At 34.6% G+C, this 16,932-nt stretch overlaps 1 protein-coding gene across 1 annotated transcript in view; it reads right to left on the bottom strand.

The window, feature by feature from the left end:
* Window positions 1–240: 240 nt before the first annotated feature.
* Window positions 241–16,932, bottom strand: part of LOC142230974 (uncharacterized) — a 35,821-nt gene continuing 19,129 nt past the window's right edge. Inside the window, exon 2 of the mRNA XM_075301593.1 lies at window positions 241–408. Within this exon, the coding sequence (XP_075157708.1) occupies window positions 241–408 (168 nt within the window). The remainder of the gene's footprint in view (window positions 409–16,932) is intronic.

The following is a 16,932-nucleotide window of genomic DNA, read 5'->3' as shown; positions in this document are numbered from 1 at the left end:
AATTATACCTGGTTCTACACCGGAGCAGTGGACGGCAAAATCCTCCATTGGAGAAATTTCTTCCATAATTTTGGCTCCATTGGTTTCTACCAGGTCACGTCATTAAACTGTCAGAAATATCGCATGGCAAGTTGGAAATGTTTGGCCAACATACATCTCCGCATATATGAGAATACTATTGGTTTCCGAGTGCAAGTGGGTACAATCAGTTTAGTTCAAGAAAATCTCGAGAAAACAATTCTAATAACCTCGAGAGCACGGATTGTGATCGCAGAAATTCATTTTCAAGACCACAAATTGTCCACGAGGCACCCTTGCAGGAGCAAATTTCCATATCACTGCCAAATACAACTTCGAACATTTTTCAACAAAACCTCCACGAGGCAAGCCACATGTTGGTGGAGCAGTCTGCACTCCAGAAGAAACCCCAAATATTCGCTTAATTGCATTCATCAACTGCCCCATCTGGTCTACACACAAGAATAAATTGTCCATCGTTCGATTGTCTTTAAAAATCATCAAGTTAATCAATTTGTCAACACACATTTCTTCAATCAAATAATCTGGTCGTAAATCAAGAAATCTCAACAATCATCAAGATCCATGAATATTAGCAGCTCATGAGCAACATAATGTAAATATGCGAGGAAAACTCATATTTCCTCTATCATAAAAATTATTTAAGTATATACAGAATTTTCAAAGCCATCATCTAATTTCGTTTGAGAAAGCACCGTCAAAATTCAGGCTTAATGCAAGTATTGACATATTTCTAAAAATCCCAATATTAGCCCAGCACAGCTATACACCGTGGGAAGGCCTTCATCATGGACCCGTAAAGCTGGTAAGTGAATCAAAAAATATGTTCCAAACTAAAAAAACAAAAATTGCTTAAAACAAAATATTTCATTTACTTGCACTAAGTTTTTTTTTCGAGTGTTAAAATACTACGCGTTAATATGTAACGTCAGTGTGTTCTCTTTCTTTAGATCAATATACATTCCATTCATAATTGCATTTTACTACATTCATTTATTTTGATATGCACATGATTTTGATTGTTTACCTTTTTTTCTTGTCTCCCAAAAATGTGTGGAGCTTTAGTATAACAGTTTTGATATTGCTTTTTGTTTGATCATAGTGAAATGTGTTATATCGATCTCAGAGAACTTATCATTAATCTTTTTTGTTTTTTTGCACACACTGGTGTTACATATGTTATTGCCAAAATAGCATAAATATGAATGAATAGGAAAAAAATGAAAACATATCTCAAACGCAAAATAGAATATTGTTCAATAGGGTATCTATTTTGGATTTACTGATTTTTTGTTAAAATTATTTGGAGTTTTCTTTCAAAAAATTTTGTTTGATATTTCTTTACCATAAAACATTACTTCAAATGTACGTATATATTAGGAACATGATTGTTATTTTAACATGAACTATAAATATTACAATTATTTGGATATTCCTCTTAATATGAAATTTATATGAATAAAAATATTTGTATTTGATAATTCAATATGGAAAGCTAAATTGATTTTAATGTTTTCTTTAAGGGATGTAAGGAAATAAAAATGGGATAGAATCTTTGAACTTTGGGGTCCTAGATAAAAGGTTTTGTGTCTCTGGGACAAATGGAAGGCGCGGGTTTTGAGACAATTCTCTCAACAACATCTGAGGGAACAATTTCTATGGTCGTCTGTCGATAAATACCATCAAGTCAGGTTAGGTGTGATAATGTTTTTGTAGGTTTTGTTTGGAATTGGTCTTTGGACTAAGTTTGCCCATTTTAGAGTCAATAGACAAATAAAAAGGGAGTCTAAAATAATAATTATTGTAATAGGAATTTAGTTTAGGGAAAGAAGGACGCGAACCCCCCACCCGATTGTGCTAGCGATATAATGGCTCCCGTAGTCCTACACTTCTCCTAGACGTAAGGATGCACAAATGAAGATTAAAAATGGCATCAAGGATTCGTATAGTCTCCTGAACATTACAGTTCATATGGGGGCTATGTATAATTATGGACTGATGTGGACCAATTTTTGTGTGGTTGTTAGAGACTATATACTAACACTATGTACCAAATTTCAGCCAGATCGGATGAAATATGCTACACTAAGAGGCTCCGCTAGCCAAATATGGGGCCCGTTAATATTATAACAGACCGACGTACATGTTTCGATCGACTCAGACTCACCACAACCCAGAATGTATATACTTTGTGGGATCTTAGAGCAATATTTCGATGTGTTACAAACGGAATGACAAAGTTAATATACCCCCCATCCTATGGTGGAAGGTATAAAAATGTTAAATTCTGGACTTCTACTTTGGTAAAAGTTGACATTTAAATTTTTGAAATATTTAAAATAAAAAAAAAAATGGATTCTTTTAATTAAAAACAAGTAAATACGGCCGAAAGTTTAGTCAGGCCGAATCTTATGTACTCTTTCGCATACAAAGTTCTACAAAAGACTGTCATCCATTATCGAATTACTTGGTTATGGGAACAGTTACCAATTGCAAGATATATTAAACCTTCCTAACCTTGTCTTCTAAATAGTATGTTAGGTATATGGAGTCTTTGCCAGATAGAAAAGGGCAAAATAAATACCTCTTTAGTTATTAATAGTTTTATATACAGGAGTCCAGAAATACTTATGAACCGATATGAACCAATTTTGGCATGGTAATTAGAGGGCCAAATTTCAACCGTATCAGATTAAATTTGGTTGTTCATGAGGCTTCCAAAGTTATGTCTTACGGGGTCAGTTTATATGGGAGCTATATATATTATGGTCCGATATGGACATTTTTTTGCACGATTATTAGAGGTCATATACTTACATCACGTACCAAATTTCAATAGGGTCGGATAAAATTTGCTTCTTCAAGAGGCTCTGGAGGTCAAATTAAAGGATCGGTTTTATGGGGACTATATATAATTATTGATCGATAAGGACCAATTTTTGTATGGTTGTTAGAGAACATAGCCTCTTGTACCACATTTCAACCGGATCGGAAGAAATTTGCTCTTCCAGCAGGCTGCGTAAAACAAATTTGTGGATCGGTTTATATGGGGACTATATATAATTTCGGCCGATATGTACCAATTTTCGCACAGCTGTTAGAGATCATACATTAACACCATGTATAAAATGTCGATCGGATCGAATGAAATTTTTCTCTTCAAAAGGCTCCGTGAGGCAAATCTGTTTACATGCGGGCTATGTATAAGTTTGGGCCGATGTGGACCAATTTTTGCGGGATTAGTAGAAAGCTAAAGCTTATATCACGAACCACATTTCAACCGGATCGGATAAAATTTACTTTTCTAGGAGGCCACAGAAGTAAATGTGGATATCGCTTTATATGGGACTATATAAAATTGTAAGAAAAAATAACGTGTTCTACACCCAATTTCCAAACGTGTTTTTTTTGCGTGCATACTAAAACGGATTGTGCGCTAACACAGCTCGACAAATTTAAATCGTTGAATGTATTGCATGAAAATTTCATATTTACATATTTCTCAATGCGTTTCAACAAGAAATACCAAATTACTACATCGACATGATGTATGACGTATGGTTTGATAAAACCAAACAAACAAAAGAAAACTTTGCTGCCAACTCTGTTTTCAGTGGCAATGCATTTTCAATTTCAACTTAAATTTCCGAAAAAGAGCGATGATTGCTGCGGATATGGCTACTTTGACCAAACGCGTCCCTTTTATTTACGACCATAGATATTTGCATTTGGTTGCTAAGGTACCATAAAATAACTCAACTGTGGCTGCAACAATGCGTGTATTTACCAAAGGCATCATGGAAGCAATAAAAGCGATTTATGGTCCTAATCGTATTTGCTTTGAAGTCACTTGGACTTTCGTTTGTTTGCCCACAGCTAAAGTTAAACAGAAAACCCACAAGCATCAAAGGCAAAAAGCCTCAACTTTTAAAGAGTTCAGATTTTTAACTTTGATTTAGTTTAACTAAAATCGCCTTATAGACGTAGCTATGGGAAGGGTATGATGTTCGAACGAATAATGATTTTAATTAAAGCAAACAAAATTTTGCAATATTGGACCGAATAATATGGCCTACTGATATTCTTTTTTGTATGGCTGACACAAGGAATCTAATGTCCATATTCCAAATAGTTTATAAACAGTTTATCGAAAGAATTCATATGGAGAATTAGGTTTAACAAGTATATACGGCCGTAAATTCGGCCAGGCCGAAGCTTATGCACCACTCCCCAACAAGGATTGCGTAGAAACTTCTACTGAAGACTGTCATCACCACAGAATTACTTGGGTTGCGGTAACACTTGTCGATGGCAACGTAACTTAAAACTTCCTAACACCGTTTTTCATACGTGATATATATTAAACTAAAAAAGGCCGATTAAATACGTATATAATTAAGTTTGACAAAATTTTCTATAGAAATAATAGAAATAAAATTTTGACAAAATAAAACTTTGACAACATTTTCCATAGAAGCAAAATTTGGACAAAATTTTCTATACAAATAAAATTTTAACCAAATTTTCTATAGAAATAAAATTTTGTCAAAATTTTCTATAGAAATAAAATTTTGATAAAATTTTCTATGGAACTAAAATTTTGTTAAAATTTTCTATAGAAATAAAATTTTAACAAAATTTTCTATAGAAATAAAATTTTAACAAAATTTTCTATAGATATAAAATTTTGACCAAATATTCTATAGATATAACATTTAGGGTAGATTATGTTTGGGTCGAGTGGCAACCATGAACCGATATGGACCAATTTTTGGGTGATTGGAGATCGGTTATATATAACTATAGACCGTTATGGACCAACTATAACTATAGACCGTTATGGACCAATGGTTATGGTTATTAGCGGCCATATACTAACACCACGTTCCAAATTTCAACCGGATCAGACGAATTTTGCTCCTCCAAGAGGCTCCGGAGGACAAATCTGGGGATCGGTTTATATGGGGGCTATATATAATTAGGGACCGATATGGACCAATTTTTGCATGATTGTTAGATACCATATACTAAACCACGTACCAAATTTCAACCGGATCGGATGAATTTTGTTCCTGCAAGAGGCTTCGGAGGGCAAATCTGGGGATCGGTTTATATGGGGGCTATATATAATTATGGACCTATATGGACCAATTCTTGCATGGTTGTTAGAGACCATATACTAACACAACGTACCAAATTTCAACCGCATGAATTTTGTTCCTGCAAGAGGCTTCGGAGGTCAAATCTGGGGATCGGTTTATATTGGGGCTATATATAATTATGGACCGATATACACCACTTTTGGCATGGTTATTAAATAACATTTTGACAAAATTTCCAATAGAATTAAAATTTTGACAACATTCTCTATTGAATTAAAATTTTGACAAAATTTTCTATAGAAATAAAATGTTGGTAGATTATTTTTGGCTCGAGTGGCAACCATGATAATGAACCGATATGGACCAATTTTTGTGTGATTGGGGATCGGCAATATATAACTATAGACCGATATGGACCAATTTTGGTATGGTTGTTAGCGGCCATATACTAACACCACGTTCCAAATTTGAACCGGATCAGATGAATTTTGCTCCTCTAAGAGGCTCCGGAGGTCAAATCTGGGGATCGGTTTATATGGGGCTATATATAATTATGGACCGATATGTACCATTTCTTGCATGGTTGTTGGAGACCATATACTAACACCACGTATCAAACTTCAACAGGATCGGATGAATTTAGCTCCTGTAAGAGGCTCCGGAGGTCAAATCTGGGGATTGGTTTATATGGGGGCTATATATAATTATGGACCGATATACACCAATTTTTGAATGGTTGTTAGAGGCCATATAATAATACAATGTACCAAATTTCAGCCAGATCGGATGAAATATGCTTCTTTTAGAGGCTCCGCAAGCCAAATCTGAGGGTCCGTTTATATGGGGACTATACATAAAAGTTGACCGATATGGCCCATTTGCAATACCATCCGACCTACATCAATAACATCTACTTGTGCAAAGTTTCAAGTCGATAGCTTGTCTCGTTCGGAAGTTAGCGTGATTTCAACAGACGGACGGACGGACATGCTTAGATCGACTCAGAATTAGAGGTGTGCACGTGAGTAATAGTTTGCTCACGCTCACGCACACTCACGCCTGAAAAATCATACTTACGCACACTCACGAAAAGAAAATGTGTACTCATCACGCTCACGCACACTCACGCTAAGCGTGACTCACGAAAATTTCCGTGACTCACGACAATTTCGTGTCACGTGCACACCTCTACTCAGAATTTCACCACGACCCAGAATATATATTTACTTTATGGGGTCTTAGAGCAATATTTCGATGTGTTACAAACGGAATGACAAAGTTATTATACCCCCCATCCTATGGTGGAGGGTATAGCAAGACCGAGTATACGAAGCGAATTTATAAGATAGAATAAAATCTATAAATAGATATGGGAGCAGCAACACACTCGCTCGTTTTGAGTATGATTATGGTAAAGATATTATTTAGGAGAACTGGTATACTTGCGACTATGTACTTATTTTTCGACTGCTGGTATGATTGTACCGAAGCACTTTCCTCCAATGTCATGCCCGTGTAAAAGTACACTGTGACGCAAAATTCAACCTATTAATTCCAACAAATAAAAAATTACTTATCCCTGCCGAAGATACTCGATGAGAGGAGAAAAGTAATTTATGGATTTTGCTAAATTGGTTGCCGTTCGTGTTTTATGAGCATCTAAAATTTTGTCGCCAAATTCGATTTTGAGCACTTTTTTTGCAATTTTCGTATGGCCATATCTCGAAAAATGCTGTGAATTCACTTTTGATGTATTTAGCAAATTTTTGATCCGGTAAAATTTTGACTCTACAATTACCATGGGGAAATTGATTCATTTCATTTGCTGAGCTTCTTCTTCACCATCGTCGTCATCATTAATTTTATCATTGATGACTAAATGTGTTTCTGTTTCTGTTTCAGAAATGTCTTCAATCAATAAAAAAAGCGAAAAGACAGTGCATTTACTAACGGCTTCTTGGAATTTCAGGACAAGTGCATGATGAGTACTAAACTATTGGTTGGATAGCTTTGAAACGGGTCTAGATAAAATTTCCCTGGAATACTTGTGTGAGTGGGTATACTTCCCTTGGACCATCAAGGATAATTTCAGTTTGAAAATGAAAAGGATCCCCAGGTACCTTCTAACGCAAAATGCCGAAAGTGCCGATGAATGTCTACTTTTATATAATGTCAAGGTTTCAATATTTTATGAAGTCGAATTTTTCAAATAGCCAACATTTCCCATTTTGGCAAAAGTGCAACGTTGTCGTTTTCACATTTTCAATGAACCGAAAAATTTAATTTATACAAATTTTGAAAAAGTATACACTTTTTTGGTATGAATACCATTTAGCCTAATTAAATTAAGATTTTGTGTCGATTATGTTAGTTTAATTTTAAATCGTTTTATAATGAAGTGAACAATCAATGAATGTCTTTGTCTTTAATTAAATTTAAATCCATGAGCCATCCATGAGTGTCAGTTGACGTTTTGTATTTCAAATAATCAACTTCATAAAATTTCATCCAATTAATCATGAAGCAACATCGTTTCATTATAACTGGTAATAATTATTTCAAATGACAAATTGCCCAACGACTCAAGTAGATAACTTTTATGGTTTGCCTGTGTGATGTCCAAAGTGCTGGCAGGAGTCTCTTTTGTGGATGATAAATTATTTATGATATGAAAATCACAAATTAACACCAGCTTAAGGCTTTTCCAATGATTTGCTGGCCTAGTTCAAACATGCAAACAACCTTTGCTCGTTAACTTCCCAGCCGAGTTGTCTGCATATTATTTTTATTTTCCTTTTTTCACAAAGATTTTGATAAATGATGAATGTTTGTGTGTGAGGGCATTGATAATAATTTTATTATGAACAATATTACAAATATAAATATTAAATATGTTTTGTGGGTTATCATGATTATGTATCCAAATTTATTGAATGTTTTAGTGGTTATGGTCTATCATAAATATTATACATTTAAGAAATTTCAAAACCTACTAAATTTGAAATATATTCAAGTAAATTTGTAGAGGAATTTTATTTGAGAACAGTGATTTTTATACCTTCCACCCTAGGATGGGGGGTATTTTAACTTTGCCATTCCGTTTGAAAACACATCGAAATATTGCTCTAAGACCCCATAAAGTATATATTCTGGGTCGTGGTGAAATTCGGAGTCAATCTAAGCATGTCCGTCCGTCTGATGAAATCACGCTAACTTCCGAACGAAGCTATCGATTTGAAACTTGGCACAAGTAGTAGTTGTTGATGTAGGTCGAATGGCATTGCAAATGGGCCATATTGGTTCACTTTTACGTATAGCCCCCATATAAACGGACCTCCAGATTTGGCTTGCGGAGCCTCTATGAGAAGCATATTTCATTCGATCCGGCTGAATTTTAGTACAAGGTGTTGGTATATGGTCTCTAACAACCATGCAAAAATTGGTCCACATCGGTCCATAATTATATATAGGCCCCATATAAACCGATCCCCAGATTTGGCTTGCGGAGCTTCTAAGAGAAGCAAATTTCATCCGATCCGGCTTACATTTGGAACATGATGTTGGTATATAGTCTCTAACAACCATGCAAAAATCGGTCCACATCGGTTCATAATTATATATAGTCCCCACATAAACTTATCCCCAGATTTGGCTTGTGGAGCCTCTAAGAGAAGCAAATTTCATCCGATCTGGTTGAAATTTGATACGTGGTCTTAGTATATGGTCCCTAGCAACCATGCCAGAATTGGTCCATATCGGTCCATATTTATATATAGCCCTTATATAAACCGATCCCCAGATTTGACCTATGGAAGCTCTTGGAGGAGCAAATTTTTTCCGATCCGGTTGAAACTTAGTACGTGGTGTTAGTATATGATCTCTAACAACCATGCAACAATTGGTCCATATCGGTTCATAATTATATATAGCCCACATATAAACGATCCACAGATTTGACCTACGGAGCCTCTTCAAAGAGCAAAATTCATCCGATCCGGTTGAAATTTGGTACAGTTCGCTAGTGTATGGCTGATAACAACCATGCCTAAATTAGTCCGTATCGATCTATATTATATATAGCCCCCAAATAAACCGATCCCCAATCACAAAAAAAATCACGATTGCCACTCGAGTCAAAAATAATCAAAAATTTTATTGCCATAGAAAATTTTGTCAAAATTTGATTTCTATAGAAAATTTTGTCAACATTTTATGTCTTTAGGAAATTTTGTCAAAATATAATTTCTACACAAAATTTTGTCAAAAATTTATTTCTATAGAAAATGTTGTCAAAATTTTATTTCTATAGAAAATTTTGTCAGAATTTTATTTCTATAGAAAATGTATGAAGTTGGAGAGGAATATTTTTCAAAATCTTCCCAAACATCAAGAATTCTACCAACCTACCAAACAGTAAAAAATCTGTCATTTTTGGAAGACTCGTGTTCATAATTGTATATAGACCCCATATAAAGCGACCCCGATATTTCAATTCTGACTCTATAATTACCGCACAAAAGTTCATATCGGTTTGTAATTATTTAATCGACCTTTATTTTGTCTATTATATATCCCGCATGGACTAACTTACAATTTAGAAGATGATATTAAGAAGTATAAAGATACCTTGCCATCGGCCGCAACACAAGTAATTTAATTGTAGATGACCGTCTTTAGTAAAAGTTTCTACGCTATCCATGGTGGAGGGTACATAAGATTCGGCCTGGCCGAACTTAAGGCCGTATATACTTGTTTTACTTAATTGTGTTTCGTTAGCCGATTTACATTTAAAGCCTAGAGACCTTGTAGAAGTATACAAATGACCAACTATCATAAAACTTTTTTCGAGTGTGGTTCACTTTGGGTTTTGTGAACTACCCAAATTTATTCTGATAATTGGTTGATAGTTTTGCTGCAACTAGAGGATGCTGAAAAGAAATGTGGTAATTCCGAAACGTGCGTCCATCCAACCGTCTTGCAGTCTATAGGGCTTTGCCCAAATAAATTTGACAAACATTATTTTCCTCTGTTGGTTAAGCTACTCTTGTAGTTTAGTCAACGCAATAGTTTTAAAGCTGAGACCAAAACAACAAATATGATTGAAGTACAAACCAACAATAAAAAACAAAAACGGAAAATTTTCTTTCTATAGAAAATTTTGTCAAAATTTTATTTCTACAAAAAAATTTGTCAAAATGTTGTTTCTATAGAAAATTTTGTAGAATTTTTATTTCTATAGAAAAATTTTTCACAATTTTACATCTAAAAAAAATTTACTCAAAATTTTATTACTATAGATATTTTGGTCGAAATTTTTTTCTATAGAAAATTTTGTCAAAATTTTATTTATATAGAAAATTTTCTCAAAATTTTATTTCCATAGCAAATTTTCTCAAAATTTTATTTCGATAGCAAATTTTCTCAAAAATAAAATTTAAAAATTTTATTTCTATATCGAATTTTCTGAAAATTTTATTTCTATAGCAAATTTTCTCAAAATTTTGTTTCTTACTGATGCTCACTGATACTCACTGCTGAGACGAAAACTTGTAAAAATGACTCAAATTTTCCTCTACCTCTAATTCATATTTGTCGACTGATGAATCATAAATGCATTTTTGAAGAATTGCCTAAAAATTATTAATATTACAAATATTTCCCATATTTATACCCTGCGCCACACTGTGCCCTAGATTTTGTAGAAGTCTGACAAAATATTTTTAAGTATTGGTTAATGGGAACATAATAAACCTTATATAAAGGACTCAACAAATTTGAAGGATTTGAGAGATATTGTCGAAATGTAGATCTAAGTACAAAGTTGGGCAGTGTATATTATAGTCTGTCCCGCCCTACTTCAGATTTTCCTTATTCGGTTTTTACTACAATTGTGTTTCATTCCACAACGTTAGGTTTAAATTTTTCCAGTTGATAATTGTTGGTAAAAACGAGCTCGAGGTCTGTTGTTAAATTTCTATTTTTTATTTATTCAATATTTCGTCTTTTCATTGAAAGACTTCATCGGCAACATTTTTGAAAAGAACAAAAATAATACACCAACTGTGGAGTAAGTAGCTAACGACTCGGTGTCTGTTGCATTACTCAACTAAACATACAGACCTCGAGCTCGTTTTTATCAACAATTATCAATTGGAAAAGTACAAATACAGGTCGAATGTAATAAAAACATCCTTAATATAATGTTAGATTTAAATTTTAAGTATATAGATTTTGTAGAAGTGTATACAATTTTGTCTAAATCGGTTCAGATTCAAATTCATGCATATGGGAATATAAACCTCGCAACAAATTTAAAGGATTTGAGATGGTATCAATAATTTTGACCCACAATGTGTTGAAGGGTATAATACAATAAGCCCAGTTCGACTTTGAACTTTCTTTACTTGTCTATAAATACATATACCGAAGACTGTCGGTATCTGCTCATATTGTGATGGGTATTTATATTATTATTTTATTTATTAAACATTGGACCGACATTGCCTTAAATTTTGAAATATAGAGTTCAATTGGCATCAAATGTGAAATTAAGATCTTTTTTGCACACATAAATAAATACGATAATTTAATTACGGTACCCTCCACATATAGAACTACAAATTAGTGGTATTAAAATGAGATTTATTTATATTACCCGGAGTCGACTCCGGAAATGAAATATGATGGAGTCGGAGTCGAGCAAAATTGGCTCGACACCACAGCCCTCGTCGGTCCAGTTTACTCGAACTTAAGGTAACATCAAGAGATTTTAATTTTTGAGAAAACTCAATACAAATCCATACTAATTTTGAGACAACCAAAAAATTAATTAAGTTGGTAAATAGTGGTCCTTGTTTGTGATATAGCCCCCGTACTGTCCGTTACCTCGTTCTTAGTTCTTGACTGCTTCGAAGTGTAAATCCTTATCATGTGCCAATATTTTTAATATGGCCGCAATAGAGTTATTAGATGTGTGCACGTCAGTGAAATTTTACACGTGCTCACGCTCGATTTTTACGTTATGATTTACACACACTCCCTACATCCATACTCATAAACTTCTTTCAAATACTTGCATTCACTAATACATGTAGTTATACGGTTATGCTATACTTTAATTTCCCTTTAAATAAATACAAATCAATAACAAATATCTGTTTTTATAAGTCTTTTAACTTGGTGGCTGAAATAAATTATTTCCGAATTCGATTATACCTACTAATGGAAATAGTCCACGGGACCGAATGATGAAGGTAGCTATAACCGATGTCGTCAGCAGACCCAACCAACACCATATGAGATATTGCCAACTGGTAGTTGCTACAACTGCCAAATGTGCCAACCTTCTTTTGGCAGTTGTAGCAACTATAAATTCGATTGTCACAACCAATCTGTATGTTATATGGCCGTAAGTTCGGCCAGGCCGAATCTTATATACCCTCCACCATGGATTGCATAGAAACTTGTATTAAAGACAGTCATACACAGTCGAATTACTTGGGTTGCGGTAAAACTTGCCGATGGCAAGGTATCTTAAAACTTCTTAAAATTGTAAGTTAGTCCATACTGGGTATATATTAAACAAAAGAGGCAAAAAAGGAAATTAAATTTTGACAAAATTTTCTATAGCAATAAAATTTTGACAAAATTTACTATAGAAATAAAATATTGACATAATTTTGTAGAGTAATAAAATTTTGACAAAATTTTCTTTAGAAATAAAATTTTGACGAAACTTTCTATAGAAATAAAATTTTGGTAGATTATTTTGGGGGTCGACCATATATAACTATAGACCGATAGTGACCAATTTTGGCATGATTGTTAGCGGCCATATACTAGCGCAATGTACCAAATTTCACCACTTACCAAATTTCAACTGGATCGGATGATTTTTGCTCCTCCAATAGCTCCGGAAGTCAAATCTGGGGTTCGGTTTAAATGGGAGTTATATATAATTAAGGCCAGTATGGACCAATTTTTGCATGGTTGTAAGAGACCATATGCTAACGCCATGTACCAAATTTCAACCGGATCGGGTGAAGTTTGCTCTCCCAAGGGGCCCCGGAGGTCAAATCTGGGGATCGGTTTATATGGGGGCTACATATAATTATGGACCGATATGGACCAACTCTTGCTCCTCCAAGAGGCTCCTGAGGTCAAATCTGAGTATAGGTTTATATGGGGGCTATATATAATTATGAACCGATGTGGACCAATTTTGGCATGGTTGATAGGGACCATATACATTGGCGGAGCTAGAAATTTTCTCTGGGGGGGGCTATGCCCCCCCCCAGACACCCTTCACAATTTTGTCGAAATTTCCGAAGCGATAAATTACGCCTATTGATAAAACTATACATCCACAATTTTATTGCGGTGTTAAAGGCAATATGCAGCAAAATCAATCAAAAACAAAAAAAAACTCAATCACAAAAATTAGTTGTATCAATTAATTTTTTAATTGGCTTTGATGATTGATACTATCATTTTTTTTATTGAATACATTTCAATTAAAAACAAGTAAGTAAAGTCTAAAGTCGGGCGGAACCGACTATATTATACCTTTCAACACTATGTAGACAAACATTTGTGTTACCATCTCAACTACTTAAAATTTGCTGGGAGCTATACAAGGTTTGCATTTCCAGATACAAATACTTTTAATGGAAACAATTTTTTGTACTTCTACAAAAACTCTAGAATTAAAATTTAAATCGGCTAACGCCCTGGGATGATACACAATGTTAGTAAAAAATATGGGAAATATGAAGCGAGAGAAATTTTAATGCAATTGTACAAAAGAGATTTATGATTTTTCAGGCGATACATATGTATTCGAGATATAGGACAATTAGAGTAATATTTACAATTTTTGCTACTCAGCAGTGGCGATTTTACAAGGATATTGGTTAGATCTCGCCAAGATATGTGTAGGGCGACTTGGAGCCTTATTTAAAACTCATCCGTTTTGTGGAAATTTTGGCATTGCAGTGTGTAGGATATGGCTAAGATATGGGGAAATCATCACAGAATTTTGTGTAAACTGTGAGAATTTTGGCCATATTTGTATTCTCTGTGGAAACTATCCAGTCAATTGGAGGAAAATCCCATTGAAAATGGGTCTAAAATATGAAACAGTCGACCATATTTCCCCAACTCTGTTGTACGTATATATGGGAGCTATATACAACCTGAACCAATTTTGACTTAATTTGGCATGCATAGTTAGAATAATAATTCTGCTATCTATGCGAAATTTCACGTAAATGGGAGTATAACTTTGGGCCCCCTGGTCATATGAGTGCAAATCGGACGGGAGATATATATGGGAGCCATATCTAAATCTGAATCGATTTCAACCAAATTTGGCACAATTACCTATACTACTAAACGTACTCCTTGTGCGAAATTTGAAGCAAATCACGGCAAAACCCTGGATTTTGAGGCCATATAAGTTCAAATCGGACGAAAGATATATATGGGAGCTATATCTAAATGTGAACCGATTTCAATCAAGTGTACCAAGCATTGGTAGAATGCCAATTCTACCCTCTGTGCAAAATTTCATGAAGATCGGTAGTAAACTTTGGGCTCTGTGGTCATATGAGTCTAAATCGGACGAAAGATATATATGGTAGCTATATCTAAATCTGAACCGATTTGGCTGATATTTTGCAAGATTTGCGAGATTCATTAAATATTTGGATGTACAGTATTTCAAGAAAATCGGTTGATAAACACGCTAACTATGACCACATCGTAGATAATTATATATGGCAGCTATATCTAAATCTGAACCGATTTTTTTCCAAAACCAATAGCAATTGTCTCTGTCTCAAGAAACGGCCCTATGCCAAATTTGAGGACGATCGGACTTAAATTGCGAGCTGTACTTTGTGCACAAAATAACATATACAGACAGACGGACGGACAGACAGACAGACAGACGGACATCGCTAAATCGACTCAGATTTTAATTCTTACCCGATCGGTATACTAAAAGATGGGTTTATGACCACTATTTCTTGGCGTTATATACAAATGCACAAACTTATTATACCCTGTACCACAGTCAGGGTTGGCCTGTCACAAACTGTAACTTTTGCGACATACATTTGCGACGGTATAATACGTATGTCGCAAAAGTCGTAAACCTACTGTAAAAACCTAATTTTGAATAGAAGAAATCCTGAACATTTTTTAATTTAGTTTGACAGCATTCGCTGTGAGTTTCTGCAGAAATTTGTGAAAATTTTTCCACGGTCAAGCCTATTTTCTTAGGTGGTATCGAAATTCCCGTTGGTGAGTGTGCAAAATACCTTGGGGTTATATTGGACAGGAGACTGAACTTAAAGCTAAGAAAGGATGAGAAAATCCACGGTTACCCTGTACTCGTGCAAAAGCCAATAGGGAATTGAAACCGAAATTTGTGAACATTCCTAAGAATTGAAACTTCTTCGCGCATACCATCGTCTTGCATATCATCGAATTCGCTGCCTAGCTGATGCGACTAAAGTATTTTGAGTTTGCGACTTTTGTTACTTTTTCTACATTTACGACGTGTATGTGACGTTTACAACTTTGCGACAGTCGCAAACCTAAAAAAATTTGATACAGACCATCTCTGACCACAGTAGTGGTGAAGGGTATAATTAATTAGATCAATTAATTTCATGGTTGAAGACAAAAAATATTTTATTGTGTGTGGGAGCCGGTTCCACGACACCGCTATAAATAATCAAATAGCAACTTACCATTATTTAATATAACAAAAAATAAAAGCATTGCTTTAAGTATGTGTTTGAAAAATATTTTATTTAAAATGTGTGTTTTAAAACAGGACTAGAAATCATAAAGCAAAACATAAACTTAACATATTCATCGTGTATAAAAAATACTAAGAATAAAAAATTAAATAAAAGGCAAAAAATAAATTGAATACTATAAAACGTCTATCTTCGATTAGTTTTTAAAAATTCTGTGAGAACAGAATACAACGAAGCAACTGTTGAGAGCAGCGGTGCCAACTCTGTGGATTTTTCGTGATTTTGACGATTTTAGATGGTAAATTGGGCATGTGACGATTCATGATTTTAATCAACGTAGTTATAAATTGACTATTTTTGAAAATGTGCGTCTCAAGTTTCCTTTTAGTGTTTTTATTACGTGTTTTTAGTTGTAATGTAAATATCAATACTAAAAAATATGCTTAACATACTCTCTCTGCCACAATCTTAATTGGATTAAACACATCGCAAAGCTTGAATTAAAATATAAAACAACTGTAGCTTTGATTATTCTGGGGGGGGCAAGAACTATTCTGGGGGGGGCATAGCCCCCCCCAGCACCCCCCTAGCTACGCCAATGACCATATACCAACATCATCTACCAAATTTCAGCCGGATCGGATGAAATTTGCTTCTCTTTGAGGCTCCGCAAGCCAAATGTGGGGATCGTTTTATATGGGGGCTATATATAATTATAGACCGATGTGGACCAATTTTGCATGGTTTTTAGAGACCATATACCAACACCATGTACCAAATTTCAGCCGGATCGGATGAAATTTTCTTCCCTTAGAGGCTCCGCAAGCCAAATCGGGGGATCGGTTTATATGGGGGCTATATATAATTATGGGCCGATGTGGACCTGTTTTTGCATGGCTGTTAGAGACCATATACTAACACCATGTACCAAATTTCAGTCGGATCGGATGAAATTTGCTTCTCTTAGAGCAATCGCAAGCCAAATTTGGGGGTCCGTTTAAATGGGGGCTATACGTAAAGGT

The sequence above is a fragment of the Haematobia irritans genome, chromosome 3 (assembly GCF_050003625.1).
Source record: "Haematobia irritans isolate KBUSLIRL chromosome 3, ASM5000362v1, whole genome shotgun sequence".
Taxonomy (NCBI): Eukaryota; Metazoa; Arthropoda; class Insecta; order Diptera; family Muscidae; genus Haematobia; species Haematobia irritans.
The sequence above is the reverse complement of the archived record's forward strand: the minus strand, read 5'-3'. Positions and strand labels throughout refer to the sequence as shown.